This window comes from Sebastes umbrosus, chromosome 14 (assembly GCF_015220745.1).
Source record: "Sebastes umbrosus isolate fSebUmb1 chromosome 14, fSebUmb1.pri, whole genome shotgun sequence".
Lineage (NCBI taxonomy): Eukaryota > Metazoa > Chordata > Actinopteri > Perciformes > Sebastidae > Sebastes > Sebastes umbrosus.
In genome coordinates this window covers 30,470,139-30,489,726 of record NC_051282.1, presented here as the reverse complement: position 1 = coordinate 30,489,726, position 19,588 = coordinate 30,470,139, and the positions used below count along the sequence as shown (strand labels likewise).

Sequence of the window (19,588 nt, the reverse complement as noted above, 5' to 3'; positions counted from 1 at the left end):
AAGAATTTGGCTAAAACTAGTCAAACATTAGGTCCAATTGTTTGTCTTCAAATAAAACACCTATAATAATACTATTATGATCAGTAGTATGATCAATAGTATGATCAATAGTATGATCAATAGTATGATCAGTAGTATGATCTGTAGTGGGCATTGCTGGGGATTTACTTCTCAGCTATTGTCAGTCATGTACTTCCGGGTCAGAGGCTGAAGCGACCGGATGTAGTTGCACCATAAACGGGCGGCGTTGTGTCGTCTCCATTTTGATCAGAAGCTGCTTCAGAGGATCTCAGAGCTTCAGATCAGCGAGGCTTCAGTCTGCAGAGCACCATGCTGTCAGCCGCCCAGCTGCTCGATGAGCTAATGGGCCGAGACAGAAACCTGGCTCCGGACGAGAAGCGATCCAACGTGAGATGGGACGACGAGACGGTGAGTTAGCATCCGAGCTAACAGGTAGCCTAGCATCAGAGCTAACGGTTAGCCTAGCATCAGAGCTAACGGTAGCCTAGCATCAGAGCTAACGGTTAGCCTAGCATCAGAGCTAACAGTTAGCCTAGCATCAGAGCTAACAGTTAGCATCCGAGCTAACGGTAGCCTAGCATCAGAGCTAACGGTAGCCTAGCATCAGAGCTAACGGTTAGCCTAGCATCAGAGCTAACGTTAGCCTAGCATCCGAGCTAACAGTTAGCCTAGCATCAGAGCTAACAGTTAGCCTAGCATCAGAGCTAACAGTTAGCCTAGCATCCGAGCTAACAGTTAGCCTAGCCTAGCTAGAGAAGAACAAATGTTCTTAACCTTCCTGTTGTCTTCGGGTCAAATTTGACCGTTTTCAAACTTCATTAAATCATAAATATGGATGTCTTTCACCTAATTGCCCCAAAATTACATGAATGGTTCACTTATATGGTCTCTTCAAAAAAACAATAACGATCACTACTTTCGTTGCATCATGGGTATTTTATTCAAAATTATAGCGCATGTGGTGTAATGTGTCACACTGTCATTAAACATTATATTTATATTATATTTATAATATTCTGACTAAACTTTGATATATACCAGTCTGTGATAATCCATCAACATATGTTCCTCCAATTTTGAGTATAGTCCAAATAATTCATAATTTCTGCATTCTTTTCCTAAAAGAATTAGGTTTAATTTCATATAAATTAGGTTTATTTACCATGAATTCCCCCAAAAAAGTGTAAAACTTGTGGTAATGAGTTGGAATGAAGTTGGCCAAAAAGGTGCAATACAGAATTGGGTGATAATTTATAAAGACTGTTTTAAAAACAGTCAAACCAGACCGGGTCAAAAGAAAACAAAAGTTGCATGGTCAACGGGAAGACAACAGGAGGGTTAAAATGCATACATGTCTCTCTTGGTTTGCAGTGAGGAATAGTTTGCTGTATTCATTGATGGTTTTCATTAAGAATGCCATAACAACAAAGACTCAATCTATTTTTGTTATTAAAAAAAAACCTCCTATAGTACAAATACACACAATTATTCCATCAGGCATGCTGCTGCTGCTGCAGGTTGTTTCACTTTACCAAGATCCAAAAACCAAATCAGGTCAAAGTAGAGCAATATACAGAAGAATATACAGAGCAACGTACAGAGCAATGTACAGAGCAATATACAGAGCAATATACAGAGCAATATACAGAGCAACATACAGAGCAACATACAGAGCAATATATAGAGCAACATACAGAGCAACATACAGAGCAATGCGCAGAGCAACATACAGAGCAACATACAAAGCAATGCACAGAGCAACATACAGAGCAACATACAGAGCAATGCACAGAGCAACATACAGAGCAATGCACAGAGCAACATACAGAGCAACATACAGAGCAATGCACAGAGCAACATACAGAGCAATGCACAGAGCAACATACAGAGCAACATACAGAGCAATGCACAGAGCAACATACAGAGCAATGCACAGAGCAACATACAGAGCAACATACAGAGCAATGCACAGAGCAACATACAGAGCAATATACAGAGCAATATACAGAGCAATGCAAGAATGGAATTCACTCCCAAATCAGATTACACAACAAAATACTATATATGGTTTAAAACACTAAAAGAGCATTACTTAAGAAGAAACTCTAGTAATGAATTGGTATTCTTGGGTATAAGTTTAATGCTGTGGTCAGATGTGATGTAACTCTAACGTTAGGGGATGAGAGTTCAACAAGACTTCTGTCTGTAATAGTAATAGTCTGTCTCTCTTTCTTCAGAAGGTCTGCCGGTACTATCTGTGTGGCTTCTGCCCAGCTGAGCTGTTCACCAACACCCGCTCAGACTTGGGTAAGTCAAGGATTTGTTGACGTATTATAAATATGTTTTAGTACAGCAGTACCTAACAGGTGCATCTGTCATATTAGAAGATTAAAACCAGCTTTGTGATTCTTTTCCAGGCCCTTGTGAGAAAATCCATGATGAAAACCTTAGAATAACGTAAGTTCTGATTGTGGTTTCTAACATCATTTGTGTGTGTCTTTGATATTTCCACCTAATAAAGTGCTTCCGTCCCCCTGTGTCCAGGTATGAGAAGAGCTCTCGCTTCATGAAGGAGGGCTATGAGCGGGACTTCCTGCGCTATTTGCAGTCGCTCCTGGCAGAGGTGGAACGGCGGATCCGTAGAGGGCATGCCCGGCTTGCACTTTCTCAGGCTCAGCAGAATGCAGGGGTTAGTGCTTTTGGGTTTTGGCACATTGTTCTGTAACCCATGCGTATCGCTTTATGGCGTTTATGTTTAAACTTGGGTGCTGTTTACGCTGTATGTTTCTACCTGAGATGCTAATGGATTTATCTCTTCAGGGTCCTGGTCCATCAGGAAAGAATGAGGAGAAGGCCACAGTTCTAACAGAGAAGATCGAAGACCTAGTGATGCAGGTTTGTAACAAATATGTTGAATAAGTTGGATAGATATTTTTGTAATTGATTAGTACTAGCCACAGTAATCTGGAAGGAACTAAGATGTAATGTCATTTAAATATCTGTCACATATAACCATGTCAAACTGTGTTCTCAGTGACACCTCCAGAAACCTAGTTGTCAGTGTTATGACACTACAATGTGATAAAACCACTGATGATGATCTGACTTGTCTATGTTTTGCTTTTTGCTCAGATTGAGGAGCTGGGGTCGGAGGGCAGAGTGGAGGAGGCCCAGGGAATGATGAAGCTGGTGGAGCAGCTGAAGGAGGAGAGGGAGCTGCTCAGCTCCACCCCCTCGGTGAGTCAGCTAACTGCGGGCCAATCGGCCCACAGACGGCGCTCTGGATCGTGGGCGCTGCTCATGTAACGCTATCTGTTGGCAAACGTTGTTTTGTTCTTATACAAATAATCAAAGTCAAACTAAGCTCTGACTCAAAATGATTCCACCAGTCCCACTGACGTTCATCACGGCGAGCTAAAAGTTATTCAACAATAAGCATCCTGATTAACATTCATCGTCCTCAATGCCAAATCTGTGCAAATTAGACGAGCTGTTGTGCTCCGAGTCAGTCAGAGTTATATCGCTTTATTACATTGTTTTATGATGTAATGTTTGTACTTTTTATCCAGACCATCGAGAGCTTTGCAGCCCAAGAGAAACAGATGGAGGTGTGTGAGGTGTGCGGGGCTTTCCTCATCGTGGGCGACGCTCAGTCCCGAGTGGACGACCACTTGATGGGCAAGCAGCACATGGGCTACGCCAAGATCAAATCCACTGTGGAGGAGCTCAAGGTAACAGGATTACATGTCACCACAAATATATACTTTAATATATATATATATATATATATATATATATACATATTAGAGCCGTTATTGTAGCAAAACTATTTGCAAATGTGTGTGGAGAGTTGTACAACTGTAACTCATTCCGTGTTGGCGCAATCAGATTTGTAAATATGTAAAAGAATCTCTAAATGTGCACATTTGTCTACACATTCACAAATCTCAGTACGCGTTTAGAGATTCGTTTATACATTTACAATTCTGATTACGTACACACAGATTGAGATACAGGTACACAACTCTCTACATACATTTGCAAATAGTTTTGCTACAATAATTGTCTCATAATTTTGCCCCCTACTTTTTCACAAAGTGAATGATCTCCAGTCTAAACTATTTTATATTTTGTCTCTGGTTTTAAATGTACTGAACAACTCGTCCTAACTAATACGACGCCTTGTGCTTATTTCCTCTCAGGAGAAACTACGTCGTCGCTCTGAGGACCCTCAGGGTGAAAGCCCGGCGCTCAAGAAAGACAGAGAAGACCGCGAGCGTGAGAGGGAGGAACGGGAGAAAAAGCGCAAAGAGGAGGAAGAGAAGGAGAAGGAGAAAGAGAAGGAGCGCGAAAAGGAGAAGGAGCGAGAGAGGGAGCGCGAGAAGGAGAGAGACAGAGAGCGGGACAGAGACAGAGATAGAGACAGGGAGAGGGACCGCAGGGCGCGCCGGAGCAACTCCAACAGCCGCCACTCCAGTCGAGCGTCGGACAGGAAGCGGAGCAGATCCCGAGATCGCCGGCGGTCCAGGAGCAGAGACAAGGACAGGGAGAGGGAACGCAAACGCAGCAGGTACGGCTGACGCTCTCGTACCACATTGACCACCATGTTGTTGGTGGTCTAATAACGGCGTTGTGTGATCGTTAAAGGACGGAGCACGGTTGCATTACTTCTGTAGTAGATAGAGGCACCAGTCCAGATTCAGGGGAGCCATTTAAATCCACATTCACAACAACACATGAGTAGACTTTACAGTTTGACCTGTATGCTGTTTATTTCAGTTTGTTTACTGTCTGCTAGGGCTGCAACTAACGGCTGTTTATACTGTCGATTAATATGAGGATTCATTTCTCCATTAATCGATTAGTTGATTGGTCTATGAAATGTCAGAAAATAGTGAAACATGTCGATCAGTGTTTGCTGAAGCCCAAGATGACGTCCTCAAATATCTTGTTTTGTCCTCAGTTCAAAGACATTCAGTTACCTGTCATAGAGGAGTAAAGACACCAGAAAATATTCACATTTAAGAAGCTGAAATCAGAGAATTGAAAACTGATTAATCACTTGTTGCCTTAATAACTTATTCCCCTCGCTCTTTTTTTTTTCCAGGAGCCGGGATAGGGACAGGGAGAGGAGGCGCAGCAGCCGTGAGCGCTCCGACAGAAAGCGTCGCTCCCGCAGTCGTGACAGGAGGAGGTCACGCAGCTCGGAGCGCAAATCTCACCGCCATCGCAGCCGCAGCAAGGACAGGGACAGAGAGGAGAAGAGGGACAAGGACAGAGAGCGGTCATCGAAAGACAAAGGTGAAGGACGTAGAGATGTAAAGTTTCTCTCTTGGCCGCCTGACCATCAGGTGTTTTTTGTCTAAAGAGAGTGTGCAGATTTCTAATAGACAGCAAATGTTATTAAACCAAAAACATGACTTAGTTGTCCACCAAATCTTCCTTTAAGGTACATTTTGAACCGATAGAAAGTGTGTAATTAATCACGATCAACTATGGACAATCGTGCGATTGAATATTTGAATGGATCGACAGCCCTAATGTGTCTATAAATATACAATGTTCTCCCAGACCGTAAGGCGACGGAGGAGAGGAGCAGCTCTAAGAAAGACAAGCACTCTGACGGCGACGCAGCTGCCACCAAGGCTTCGTCAGAAGCGGAACCGATGGAGACGGAGGCAGCCGCCCCTGCCTCCGCCTCCCCCCTGCTTAACGGCCAGCAAGAGCTCCTCCAATCTGAAGGTGACACTCAGTCCAATTAAAACTGATCTGATAGGACCTCAGATCAGGCTCAGGTAAGTGCGTCCTCCTCCGCGCTCCCCCCTGGCTCTCAACCCAACCCCCTCCACCCTTCCACGCCCCCCCCAACCTCTCCCATCTCCCCTCCCCACCCTCTCACCCTACCTCTCCCACCCTGTTTACGTTCAGTTCAATGCCTATGATTTTTGTCTTATGTGCTATGTGCATATATCTTTATCCTGTTTTGGAATAGTGCATCATAAGTATGCACTGAAGATGAAGGACTAGGCCCGATGAATGAGAAGAAGGTAGAAAACATTCACACAAAGCCAAGAGGGAAAGGCCAGTGTAGCCCTGAGCAAACATGCCCGGAGGTACCCCTCGTTTTGTATCACTTTTTGATACGTATAGATGTTTATTTGTCTTTGTGGACAAAATGGCAGAAAAACTATGAACCATACCAATCAGATTTTCCTGCCTGTATTTACCTGTTTTTGTTTATTTTTGTATTATTTTTACATTTAGGTAGAAAAATGTAGTAATTTTGATTTGCTGAGATGTTGCTCTCCATATAGGAAGCCACTGTGTGTCTACATCTGTGTATATATATACATATATTATATCATGGAGATATCTCTCCTGCTCACATGTAAACACACAGACCTACTTTCAGCTATCGTCAAATGTGGACAAACAAGCCATTTTGCCGTAATCATCATAACCCTCATGCCATGGATTTGTTGTCCAGCTTACTGTGCCTGATGATGCCATGCAGTGTGTGTTTGGGGGGGTGTTATAGCACCGGGGGGCCTTAACGTAACTAACTAACTGGAGGGTAGGGTTTATCGAATGAATTGCAGCTGACTTCCATACCTCACACAGCGTTGGTGTTGTGAGCGAGACCACATGAGAAAAAGGGCAAATTAAAAATCATGGAAACTCTCTGACTGTCAAACTGTGCAGGTACTCACCCCAGGTACTCCTTTCTCTACCCACATCCATTTCTGAATGCTGTTGCCTGTCAGAAAAAAACAATTCTGTACTTCTCCAGAAAACTTGAAAGCTTGAATGTGCATATTTTTTGACATGCGTTTCTTTGTTTTTCTCTTTGCTAACTTTCAAATATGTTTGGGGGAAAAGGTTGTTTCATAGAAATGTCAGAGAGACACATTACTTAAATGCTGAGATGCACAGACAGCCTGCTTGATATACCTATGCCAACTGCTAGGATTTCAACTGATGTGTAGATTTTCCCATAGTTTTGTTAGGAGAGTTTTAATAGAGATGTTCCGATACAATATTTTCCTTCCCGATTCCGATGCCTGAACTTGCGGTAACGCCCGATACCGAGTACCGATCCGATACCAGCGTGATAAATATAATATATTTGTCGCTTTTGGGCTATCTCTGTGGAATTATCTCGTCGTTGGAATGCGGTTTCCAACGTTTACTGCTGCGGTTCGTCCTTTTTTATATCACATGCACTTTTGCATCGGTGTAAGGAATATCAAACAGGTTTGTCAATGTATTTAAAGCATTAGGGTCTAAGGTGGCGATCAAGCCTTTATATAGATTTTAAGAGCAAATGTCTGATCAAAATAATAGTTAAAGAAACTGATCAATATTTACAAAATATCATAATATTCTGGCCAAAGTATTGATAGTGTTTGTGCATTATTAGCAGTGTCTCTTGTTTATGATCTCCACTTTCCTCTGTGGCTAAATTGAGGGATTTATTTGAGCAGTAGTGTTTCTTTATGTAGATGATATTGTTGCCCCAGTAGTAGCAGCAGTTGTTGCTAGAAGCCTTTGTTGTGGGATCTTTACTGAAATTGCATTTTGTGCACATTTTTTGCTCGACAGGGGAAGCCGGGATATCTGGTGGAGGAAGAAGTGGAAGAGCGCACCCATCCTTTCCCTGAACCTGACACTTCGCTGCTTAAAAACAAGGTGAACCACAAATGTGTAGTGGCTTATTTAAAAAACCAACAAAAAAAAACATGAACATACAAAGTAATGTAAACGAGGAGAGAGAGGGGAAGTAATCCATTGATTTTCATGTTCCATCACCTGTCTATCTTTTGGCTGGATGAGGGTAGTTGTGGTTCATCTGATGTATTTCTTGGTCTAGATGTCAGGCAGGCATCACTTTGAAAACCAAACTTAGAGAAGTTCATTATGGGTTTTTGTGTTCTTATTTTGAAAACTCTTTACACATCCTCCTTGTTTCTTGACATTTAGTGAAAATAAAATAAAAAAAAACAGTGCTTGTGGTTTGTTTTGGTTTGTCAGGTTCCACTTCACTCCTTGACCTTTTTTTAAAACCGTCGGTTGAAAGCGTCTGTAAAATGTTAGTCCCGTGATAGGGCGTGTCTCTTATCTCCTCCACTTAGAGCTCACATTGATTGCTCGTGTCCCCTTACTGTAAAATATACTGATTTCATTTTGATCAAAAAACATTTCAAAGACTGAAGATTTGTTTAATTTTGCTCTGCTTTTAATGTCCATGTTGTCTCGATGAATAAAAAGTCAAAATTTGTCAATGTTGTGTTGTTTTATTTCCCACTACTGGGACGGTCTACCAGAACAAGAATGGGCATTGTATGTTTTATCTATAAGCAAAAGCAGCTTGGTGCAGTGAATGTGAGACTGGGAATCACTAAGAAGGCAGTGAAGTGTCCTTTAACAAGTTTACAACAGACTGTTGTATTCTATTTCTATGGTTTATCCACATAACATTGTAGAACGATAGTAGTGCATAGTATATGATGTTGGATGCAGCGTTGTTATTCCATCACTCATTGGGCATGTTAGTCGGAATATGAAATGCACCTGCAGGTATCCTGATTATTACTTTTCATGTAAACAAAGTACACATTGCATTTCCTTTAGATTTTTTTTGTGAACCTCTAACCTTAAAGTTCAAACTGTGCCTTTGCCCTCACCTGGCACACCTGAGTGTATTTTACAATTACTGTAATAATATTATGTCATCACATTTTCTTTCACCTCTTTTCTTGCTTCAGTTTGGACACTGTACTTTAAAAGTATTCACAGAAAATGGTAGTATGCCATCATGTCTGAACAGCTGATTTGACGAATTGCAGTTCTTCACTGTGACCACTGGATGGCACCAAAACCTCAAATACATTGAAGGCTTTTTTTTAATGCATTACATCATTGGTTTTCAAACTTTTTAATGTCAAGGACCCCTAAATTGATGCACATTAGGGTCATGATTTTGCTTCAAGGACTACCATCTGAAAAGATTTTAGTTGTTGGATATAATTAAGACAAGAATTCTATAGTTGTCAACTACAGAAGAGGAGATAAACATGGATTAAAGTGAAACCTGTGATCGGAAAAGTCACTCTTGTGACTCTTATTCACACTGGGCTTACTTCTTTAGTGAAAATAAACTATTCCTTATTTTTCTGGGGACTCCCTCGAGGCCCCCTGTGGGTCCACGGTCCCCTGGTTGAGAACCACTGCATTACATGATGCTCATTGATGACAAAGTGTAATAAATAGTCAGAATATCTGTATTATTTTCTACTGAGGATTATGGAGTTTGTGTTTGTAATTGTGACCACTAGAAAACAATTCATTCATTCATTTCAGATTGTGTCAGTTTGGTGCCTGTATTTTGAAAGTATTCACCGGAAGTGTTCCTCACTGTGACCACAACATAGTGGTAAACACTCCACTCCACTTCTTACATTATTACCAATTAATACTAGTTGTTTTAGTGTTAATGATTGATAGTGTTCGTTTTTGTTTTCTTTCAAGCGGTTTATTAATTAGAGATAACACAACTCCTAATTCTTCCATGGAAATACAGATATTTATCATTTCCGGTGTCCTTAAAGTTAATGGCCCTTATGCAGGCTACATAGATAATTCAGCAAAAACATATTTATTTAATATGGTCTGGAGGGATCTAACCCATATATATAAAACAGTTTTTAGATATTTTATATTTGTTTTAAATCTATGATCTAATTAACCATAATTTTTGTGACTCAATAAACAAAATGTGGAAGTGACCCACTGGTTGCATAGCTATCGATGCAACCAGCAACACATGTGTGTGTGTGTGTGTGTGTGTGTGTGTGTGTGTGTGTGTGTGTGTGTGTTATTAAAAGTAATTTCAACTCAGAAAAATTTAATAAAAAACAAGAACTGTTGTCTGGATAATGTCACATAATTTTACATAACGTTAAAGTGGCAACTTAATAATTATTTTATATATATTTTTAATCTATAATCTAACCATATTTTTTGTGACTCAATAAACAAAATGTGGATGTTGCCCACTGGTTGCATAGCTACTGATGCAACCAGCATCACGTGTGTGTGTGTGTGTGTGTTATTAAAAGCAATTTCAACTCAGAAAAATTACTAAATTACTATTTACTAAAAACAAGAACTAGGGTCAGGATAATGTCACATAATTTTACATAAAGTTAAAGTGGCAACAAAATGCGTAAAAATAGTAATAATTGAGAGTATTCAGAGGGGAACTAATGTTTGATATAAAATATGTATATTTTTTAATCTATGATCTAACTAACCATATTTTTTGTGACTAAAAGGAAGTTGCCCATTGGTTGCATAGCTACCAATGCAACCAGCAACACGTGTGTGTGTGTGTGTGTTAATAACAGTGATATAAACTCAGAGTAATTTACTAAAAGCAAGAACAGGGGTCAGGATAAAGTCACATCATTCTGGGGGATCTAACTCATAGATGTAATTTTTTTTTTTAATCTATGATGTAACCATATTTTTTGTGACTCAATGTCCAAAATGTGGAAGTGACTTGCTGGTTGCATAGCTACTGATGCAACCAGCAACACGTGTGTGTGTGTGTGTGTGTGTGTGTGTGTGTTATTAAAAGTAATTTCAACTCAGAAAAATGTTGTCTGGAGGGATCTATCCCATAGATATAAAACAGTTTTTAGATATTTTACATTTGTTTTAAATATATGATCTAACTATATTTTTTGTGACTCAATATACAAAAGGTGGAAGTTGCACACTAGTTGCAGCTACTGATGCAACCAGCAACACGTGTGTGTGTGTGTGTGTGTGTTATTAAAAGTAATTTCAACTCAGAAAAATGTACTAAAAACAAGAACTGTTGTCTGGATAATGTTCTATAATTTGACATAAAGTTAAAGTGGTTAAAAACAGTACTAACTGAGAGTCTTCAGAGTGGAACTAAGGTTCCAGCTCACAGTTGTTACATCCTAAGATGCCCCCCGATGAGGCGGTGGATGTTGTTGGTAGCACACTGACGGAGCTCTGACACCTCCAGCTCTCCAGCTCTCACACACTGGATGAGTCGAGCTGACAGCGGCTCTGTAAGCTGAACCAACAGCAGAGATAGAGGAGGATGGAGAGGGAGAGGACCGGAGCTGTGGAGGAGTAAACACCGACACACAGTTCCCTTCAGCTGGAGCCTTCAGCTAGCAGCTAGCCCCTCTACGCTAGTCCAGTAAGCAGCTAATGCTAGCTCTCCATCAGAGGAGCTGAGAGCTGATCAGCTCTGACAAGTTCATCCCAGAGTCTGTTCGTCCTATGAGCTGTGAGAGCTAGTCGTCCTCTGCGCCAACATGTCCACCACCTCGCTGGATAAGGAGCTGGAGGAGCGGCTGAGAGAGGCGGCTGCCATCGGGGACATCGATGAAGTGAGGACATTAGTGGAGACAGGAGTCAACGTGAACTCTCAGAACGAGATCAACGGCTGGTGAGAGATCAGGATGAGTTAATGTATTAAAGGTCCCACATCGGGCTCATTCTCAGGTTCATATCTGTAATCTGTGTTTCTACTAGAACATGTTTACATGCTGTAATGTTCAAAAAAACACTTTATTTACCTCAAAGTGTCAGTCTGACTATACCTGTATTCACCCTCCTGACTGAAACGCTCCGTTTTAGCGCATTTCGACGGAATTGCAACATAATTGCGTTGCTAGGCAACAGCTTGGGTCCATGTGTGCTTCCTGTCAGCGGATGACATTCACATAGAGTGTGTTCCAATCCACGTACACTTCAATGTAGTGCACTCTGTACTTACTTGACTAGCGCGTAAATTTCAACGGTGTAGGGTCGTCTGAAATCGAATACTCTGCGGCGCGCTGACCGGAAATGACGATCGCAACATTTGACAGCGGCTCGCTACCCGCCAAAATATCTGCCTGCTTTGTTGAAGAAAAAAAATGAAAGCAGAGTGGAAATTATGTTTCCAACGTCGTCGCCTACGCCTACGATGTGTCCTCCAGTTGGCTGAAAATGCACCGGTATGTTTACGTACTGTATTGTTTTATTCTGTTATCTACGTGGGCGGCTGTGGCTCAGAGGGTAGAGCAGGTTGTCCACCAATCGGGAGGTCGGTGGTTCGATCCCCGGCTGCTCCGGGTCACATGTCGATGTATCCTTGAGCAAGACACTTAACCCCAAATTGCTCCCGGAGGCATAGCCATCGGTGTGTGAATGAGTATTTAGATTAAATCCTGATGGGCAAAGTTGGCACCTTAGTAGCCTCTGCCATCAGTGTGTGAATGTATGTGTGAATACTGACATGTATTGTAAAGCGCTTTGAGTGGTCGGAAGACTAGAAAAGCGCTATATAAGTCCAAGTCCATTTACCATTTACGTCTGTTTGAATAGTGGTCGTGGTCCCACCCGTTCCGCTACGTAGCCAAGATGGCGACCATTGAGTGTGGAAAGTGTCCAGCGTTCCACACTCAACGATCTGATCGTTTTGAGTTCAACATCCGGGTACTTTGAGGGCACTGCATTTTGCCGTACTTCCCAGTGTGAACTCACTTGTGCACTCAAAATAGTAAGTGTAAGTACGGAAGTATGCGGATTGGAACACACGGTTGCACTGCAACAGGAAATAAACTGGGACACATTTAGAATTTTACATTTAAAATTGTGTCAAGGGTTTAAATATTGTATATTTGTGACATCACGAATGGGCAGAAATCCTGACAGCTTGTTTCAAATGCAGAGTTTCTGAATACGGGCTGTGTGTATTTCCCTGTGGATTGAGTGTATCGATACTTTCACAGTATTTATAAAAGACTTAAGCCAGCTTTATAATAAAACAAACATGAAAATCTCCCTTTTTTATAATATGGGACCTTTAAAGTCTTATTTACTCTGTTAGTAATCACAGATTGTGTTGTTTTTAAGATAAAATTCAGTGTTGTTGTTGCAGGATTAAAGCTAATCCCTGTTATCTTCTTAGGCAGCTTGTTAATCAGCCAGGCATGCCACCTTTTATTATCTTGCTCATTCAAACAGGAAACCAATGCCCTGTTAGCTCGTATTATGGGATGGGTAGAAGTTTAAAGTGACATTATTCTAATCACCCCCCAAAAAAATAAGCTTAATAAGCTGTATATTTCACTGTGTAGAAGAGACAGGGATCATATTATGTGTAAAGCAACATCAGGCTTGACTCCAACATTGCTTTCCTAACTAAATTAACAGGAATTACAATTCATCAAATAGAAACCTTTTTAATGCAGCAACTCATCGGTCAAAATTTAAACAAGAACGAGAATTTCCAGTATATTCGATCCAGCTATTTGAGTCGGTATCAGCCTGATATCCGATCCGGTATCGGTGCATCCCTAACTTTTATAAAATGGTCATTATATCCTGACTGCGCATGTGTTATACCCCCACACCCCAAGACCCGTGTCCACCCGTGACCCAGCCTCCTTTCCATAGGCCTTGGTTCAGTTCGCCACCATCTTGTGTTGTTTTGGTTCACTAAACTTTGTTCTCTCCTCTATAATCCTACCAGGACATGCCTGCACTGGTCATGCAAGAGGAACCATAAGCACATAGTATCCTACTTGCTCAGTTATGGAGCAGACAAAGAAATCCTCACGGCGAAGGATGAGTTGGCCTCGCAGCTCACATCCAAACCAGAGATCAAGCGACTTTTAGGAGGTGAACTGCACATTGCTTTCCCTCTTGTTCCCTGTTCCTGTGTTCCCTGTTCCTTTCACATCATTATACAAGTCTGTTGTTGTTACTGACATGTGATTTTTCAGTTGCATAAACATGGCATGCAGTGACATGTAATGTACAGGTTATAACCTCGGGTGTTGATGGTATATGTGCACAGCTGTTCCTGGTTTTGACAGAAACAGAAGCTGTCTGGGTTTTCATTGAGCTGCTTTAAATGAAATAATGGTCTGTTTTTATGCACATCATTCCTGCAGTTGAAGTGGAGGACGTGCCTGAATTGAAGGAGCCTGAGTTGCCAATCATCCCCAACTACCTGTCCAACCCGGCCTTCACGTATTCCAAGATGGATAAGTCAGAGATCATCCTGGCCCAGCACCTTGCACAGAATGGTTCTGGAGAACACGGCGAGGACACGCAGAGCGACTCGCCGTCCCTCTCCCCGACTCACGAGCCTCAGAAATCACTGAGCCTGCTCTCTGACGGCGGTGCCACTCCCCCCCCAAACCCCGCCGCCCACAGCCTAGCCCAGGCTGGCGACTTCATTCCCGTGACTGAACAAAACGGCGTGTCGTCCGGCCCGGCTTCGTCCCACAACCACGCCGTCGTCAACTGCACGGTGCCCATGGACCTGTCGGTGGAGCCGCACCTCGTCAACCACGCCGACTACCCGCACACGATGGCGCACAACGGCACCATGTGCTCGCCTCCGTTGGCCTCGCCCAGCCCCAGCTTGGCCAGCAGCAGCGGGAGCCAGGTCCAGGCCCCGGTGGCCGGCAACAACCCGACTATGAGCAGGCAGCAGTCTATCCCGCAGCAGCTGAGCTACGGCCAGGCCGGTGGACCCATGGCCGCCTTCCAGCCTTTCTTCTTCACCAGCACCTTCCCCGTCAACGTGCAAGGTGAGAGACTGACCATGTCGAACCTCTCCGTCCACACAAACACAAACATGACCTGATGACAAGCTTAGCTTAGCATAAAGACTTGAAGCATGGGGTAAACAGCTATTAGCCTGGTTCTATCCAAACATAAAACCTCTAAATGATATTTATTATATATTGTTCACAAACAGAAAAGTAAAAACATCAAGTTGTGGTTTAACAGGGCGTTAATTTCTTGGCTGGGAGCTGTGATTTCCTGGAGTTTGTTTTGTCACCATGAGGTTGCCAGGCGTCCAGCAGAGACTCCTCTAACTCACTGTGGCTAAACACAGCTTTGTGCTCATTAGAGGCAACAAAGCCTTCCACTTTGACTCAGTTCTGTGTGTGTGAATAGCGGGGAACGGTTACGTGTCCACAGGTAAGTGAGCGATAAGTGCACAGACGTGACGTCATTCTCGTGTCGGCAGCCAACTTGTCAAACCAGAAAGGCTTGTTAGTGGAAGTTCCCTTTCCTCTCGGTATGATGACTGAAGTGTCACAAGTTCACCAGCAAAAACATGATCATCTTCTACAGTGACTCTCACCTGGGGCTGTACGTCAGACCGGCAATACGTCATCCAGAGGAGACTCATCACCATTTCTTCTTTCTTCTTTCTTCTTTCTTCTTTCTTCTTTCTTCTTTCTTCTTTCTTCTTTCTTCTTTCTTATGGGGGAAAACAATCCCTCGTAGACGACGACAGCGAGAACGGAGAAAGTTGAAACATGTCTCCAGGAAGCGTTGCTGTGTAGTTGGTTGCACCAACAAAAAATCCCCAAACCTGCCATGTCCTAAAAAAGATAGAATTGCCCCTCTACTTATGGCTCCAAGCTATAGACCAGACCAGCATGGCTTTATGGCTCCAAGCTATAGACCAGACCAGCATGGCTTTATGGCTCCAAGCTATAGACCAGACCAGCATGGCTTTATGGCTCCAAGCTATAGACCAGACCAGCATGGCTTTATGGCTCCAAGCTATAGACCAGACCAGCATGGCGTCATCTCCGAGGCTGCGCTCCCTTTCAGGGGAAAGAAACTCGTCGTCACAGGAGAGAAAATGATGAAAAGCTGTCGTGTAGCGGGTTAACCGAGGCTTTCACACTGAGATCTGAGGCTCATACAATACGTGAATATTCACTGTCAGTGCGCTAAACGGCTAAATGATGCTGGTGACGGTGACTAGCATGACTAGCTAACGTTAGCTGGAGTGGGAGGCAGCATCAGACTGTCGTTTCCAACTGAATCTCAGCCTATAGAATCAAACAGTTGTCTATTAACACGCTGGTTATTTACAGACAACACTTAGCCTAACAGGATTCAATCAGATATGTAGAGATGTCTGGATCAGCAGTATCTGTCTGTCGTGTTGGATGGGGGAAGACTGAAGGCACATGGTGCCGATCAACCTTCATTTATTAAGATATCGCCAACGCTCAGGTTCAGGCAAGGTCGCTAAATAATTATTAGACATGTGTATAAAACAAACGTTTGTATAACAAGAGATGAATGCATGGGAACTTACAAAACTACAATCCAAACATACGTCAGATTGCATTGAAGTCTACGAGATCTTCTCTATCTTTATTAATAGAGAGGTATCACTCTGGTCCTTTTCTGTAGAGTTGGTGCTGAAGGTGCGTATCCAGAACCCCAACGCCCGGGAGAACGACTTCATCGAAGTGGAGCTGGACCGCCAGGAGCTCACCTACCGGTCCCTCCTGAGGGTCTGCTGCCGTGAGTTGGACATCGGCGTGGAGCACGTGGAGAAGATCCGCAAGCTGCCGAACACCATGTTGAGAAAGGTATGTCGGAAGAAGAGTAGAGTATGGCTGGTCCGTAGAGCTGAAACCACGTGTACTGTTATTAATAATCTCTATTCTGTTTAAACTCTGAAACTGTGTTTTCCTGACCAGGACAAGGACGTAGCTCGGCTGCAGGACTTTCAGGAGCTGGAGGTTGTGTTGGAGAAAGCAGAGGGCTTGTCCCTTTTCTCCGGGACTGGCCTAACAGACAGACCCTGCTACAACATGAAGGCTTCCCGCCTCACCTACTAGAGCCTCCACAGAGCCCCCGAGGTCTCCCCCGCTTTACGACTGGGCTTCTGTAGCTTGCCCTCAAGCAACCATAACTAGTTGCCCGCCCAGGTCCCTTGTTACAGCTTCGTCCGGCTTTGGTGTTTTCGCCAATTTCCTAACTGGGGATTTGTTTTTTTCAAAGTTCTGTAGCTATTGTCCTCCTCTGGCCCTCCTGCCGCTTTAGTGTACCCAACCAGTTGTAAGCGATTACTGATGCATGGTGTCCTCGATTATGTGCAAAAGTATTTGGGCCCCTCTCTCCTCTCTTTATCTCGACTCTTTCTCTCCTCCCCGCTGCACTTTGTGCCAAGGCTGTGGTGGGACAACAGAGGGAGGCATTGGCTTGTCTTCCTTACGGACTGGACTTGAATAGGATTCTGTAATAGCCTTATTTGGACACACATCCCTCTATACTGGCTGTGGACTCTGGTCTGATAAGACCAGAGAGCAGAGGACGACAGGAAGGATTTACATAACTGTTAACCGATAAGTTCATCATCAGTCCACAGGATGGGACAAGTTGGACTTGCACACAGCAACTTGAATTTCTAGCGTTCTATGAGATGCTCCAGCTGGCGTACACACTTTCATACATGCTGTAGGCATTAACCTTAGTGTCTTTCCTGCAGAGGGCATCCATTACTGGCCTGGTGACGAAGGGATCTCTGGACTAGTAGTACTTCTATTTGCATACAGTAATGCTTTAATCTATAATATCCACACAAGGATGGACACATGTTGAGTACTGGTTTCCCTACATGTTTGAATCATCCAGTCACACACTGTGGAAAAGAACGTTTTGTTTGAATTTGTGTCTTTTCATGTCGGACGAAAAAAGTTTCTATCTTAGAGATAAATGTGCAGCAACTAATTTTTATTTTCTACAATAAATGATCACTTGTGCTTTGCAGGGTGCCGTGCTACTATAGGTTCAGTCAGCATAACACTAACTACTGTCAACTGTGAAGTATTTATTTTAAATTGTACTAATGAAGCGAGACCTTTGTTTTAGAGTAGCAAGGCTTTAAAGGTTGTGAAGATACGAGGCTCTCTGCTTGGTTTATCCTTATGAGTTGAGTTCAGTTGCTGTCCTTCTGTTTAACTGTGATTAGAATCAAAAACCAAAAAGTAATCTAGCCAGCAAAGATAAGAATAACTGCAGACTAAACTATCACTGCTTCAGAAGAGAACGCAGCCTTGTTAGACTTTTTGTTCCCCCCCGAAGCGAAGAGGAAAGAAATCGGATGGTTTTATGATTGAGTGCTTCCTCCTTCCTCCAGCTCTTCTTATTTCTCACACCGTCGCCGTCAGTTTAAACTTAGGCGACTAGATTTCTTTAAAATATTGATATATATATATGGCTTCAGTTTGGTTGACAAGGTCTTCTGCTAATATTACATTTTTTTATTAACGGAAATGTTGATGTTTTTTATTCGGTAGCTTAATCAGAAGAAGTGCTGCTGTCTGACTTTAAATGGAGACGACGAAACTAAAAAGCGTTCTTGTACTGTACATTAAGAGTTTAACAGGTGAAGAGGTCGGAGGGTTTATGCTGCTTTCATCAACACTTTATATTCCTTTTTAATTCTGGATGCTGGGGCTCGTTGGTTTGAAGCAGCGCAGTAGGCGGCCACTACACACGTCCTACAATCAGCCCAGTGGTTAACTGTTTACTGTTGAACATGTATACCTTGAAGCTCTTACTGTATTTGTATGTTTTCATGATCTATCTTTTATTAATTTGTATAATTATTTTTTGTTTTTAACCAGTTAGGCCTGTTGTGTTTGTGTCAAAAAGTCTGCAAGGAAAGTGCAATGTGGGGGGGAGAAGGATGTGTTTGCAGTGAGAAGGAAGGACTACAGAGAGTGCTCATCTTCTGTTCCCGACTACGTTACAATGCTTTATTATTACGTCAAGTTGTGCCACATGTTTTCAAGGCAGGATTGAAGGCTCGGTTGAGAAAGTGGGACAGTGTACGGAGGACGTTTGGTGCCCCGGGTGAGTGGAAGCAGCATGTTTTGAAATGGGCTTCTTTGATTCTGTGGAAAGGAGATAAGGAACGTTGTGTTGCTCATTGTTCTAGAAAAAGCAGAATACAGTTTGACCTAACCTATGCATTCAGAGTCTGATATTTTTATATACAGTACGTCCTGTGCACTGTTAAAGTTGTGTTCTTTTCGTTCTGGAGACCTGTTATATCTGTTCTTTGATAAAGCATGGAGAATCACTTCCCTCGTTTTCTCTCAAACTCAAAAAGCATATTCTGTCCATCTGACTAACTGAAGTTAATAAGTTTGAGTATCTATCTTAAAGAATGAAGGGACCGGTTACGTGTTCTGTTCGGCTTTTTGTTGCAGGTTATCCTTTTTGTTTGTACCTGCATGCGTGTGCTGGATGTTTGAGGTAAACTCATTGAAATGTGTGTTTCAACCAAGAGCCAGTAGAGGGAGCAGGAGAGCAAGTATTGGCATTAGATGAGCTCATAAGGTTATTGCCACTTGAAGTCATAATAATAATAAGAGAATAGCCTTTTTGTTTTGTTGCTTGGATTTAATTGAATTCATAAAAAGTATTTTAAAACCTGCTGTTTGAATACTGGTCCATTTATCTTTATACTGAAATGCACCACGTTCAGGATTCCTGTGTGGAAGCCGGTAGAAGATGCATCTTCAGTGCTCATCTTTGGCTTCTGCATTCCGATGCTAATTAATGATGCTTAATAAAACTTAATAAAAGTGAAATAACAATAATTCTCATGCAGATCTACAAGAAGCAAATGGAAACTGTTCTTCAGCGCTGGCACTGATATCACAAATGACATTCATTTGCATGATATGGTCCG

General features: G+C 42.5%; 2 protein-coding genes across 3 annotated transcripts; both read left to right on the top strand.

The window, feature by feature from the left end:
* Window positions 1-205: 205 nt before the first annotated feature.
* Window positions 206-8,299, top strand: luc7l3 (LUC7-like 3 pre-mRNA splicing factor). Of its 2 annotated transcripts, none has more exons than XM_037792124.1 (11): window positions 206-429; window positions 2,259-2,328; window positions 2,439-2,478; window positions 2,566-2,710; window positions 2,842-2,916; window positions 3,154-3,258; window positions 3,591-3,752; window positions 4,224-4,591; window positions 5,129-5,322; window positions 5,593-5,763; window positions 7,624-8,299. In XM_037792124.1, the coding sequence occupies exons 1-11, from the start codon at window positions 331-333 to the stop codon at window positions 7,680-7,682; spliced, it is 1,488 nt and encodes a 495-aa protein (XP_037648052.1). In that variant the 5' UTR covers window positions 206-330; the 3' UTR covers window positions 7,683-8,299. The 2 variants fall into 2 exon arrangements, with proteins under 2 accessions (XP_037648052.1, XP_037648053.1); XM_037792125.1 differs by having other exon boundaries at window positions 207-429; window positions 5,593-5,816; window positions 7,624-8,298.
* A 2,691-nt stretch (window positions 8,300-10,990) lies between these two features.
* Window positions 10,991-18,973, top strand: ankrd40 (ankyrin repeat domain 40). Its single transcript, XM_037793470.1, has 5 exons — window positions 10,991-11,512; window positions 13,586-13,734; window positions 14,010-14,654; window positions 16,291-16,472; window positions 16,584-18,973. The coding sequence occupies exons 1-5, from the start codon at window positions 11,379-11,381 to the stop codon at window positions 16,722-16,724; spliced, it is 1,251 nt and encodes a 416-aa protein (XP_037649398.1). The 5' UTR covers window positions 10,991-11,378; the 3' UTR covers window positions 16,725-18,973.
* The last annotated feature ends 615 nt before the right edge of the window (window positions 18,974-19,588 follow it).

What these genes read in the sequence shown, in the direction of transcription:
- ankrd40 (XM_037793470.1), top strand. Translation starts at nt 11,379, where the DNA reads ATGTCCACCACCTCGCTGGATAAGGAGCTGGAGGAGCGGCTGAGAGAG. An exon ending in GATCAAGCGACTTTTAGGAG is followed by an intron (nt 13,735 to 14,009) that starts GTGAACTGCACA and finishes TCATTCCTGCAG; the next exon opens with TTGAAGTGGAGGACGTGCCT. An exon ending in CTTCCCCGTCAACGTGCAAG is followed by an intron (nt 14,655 to 16,290) that starts GTGAGAGACTGA and finishes CCTTTTCTGTAG; the next exon opens with AGTTGGTGCTGAAGGTGCGT.
- luc7l3 (XM_037792124.1), top strand. Translation starts at nt 331, where the DNA reads ATGCTGTCAGCCGCCCAGCTGCTCGATGAGCTAATGGGCCGAGACAGA. An exon ending in AGGCTCAGCAGAATGCAGGG is followed by an intron (nt 2,711 to 2,841) that starts GTTAGTGCTTTT and finishes TTATCTCTTCAG; the next exon opens with GGTCCTGGTCCATCAGGAAA. An exon ending in AGGGAACGCAAACGCAGCAG is followed by an intron (nt 4,592 to 5,128) that starts GTACGGCTGACG and finishes TTTTTTTTCCAG; the next exon opens with GAGCCGGGATAGGGACAGGG.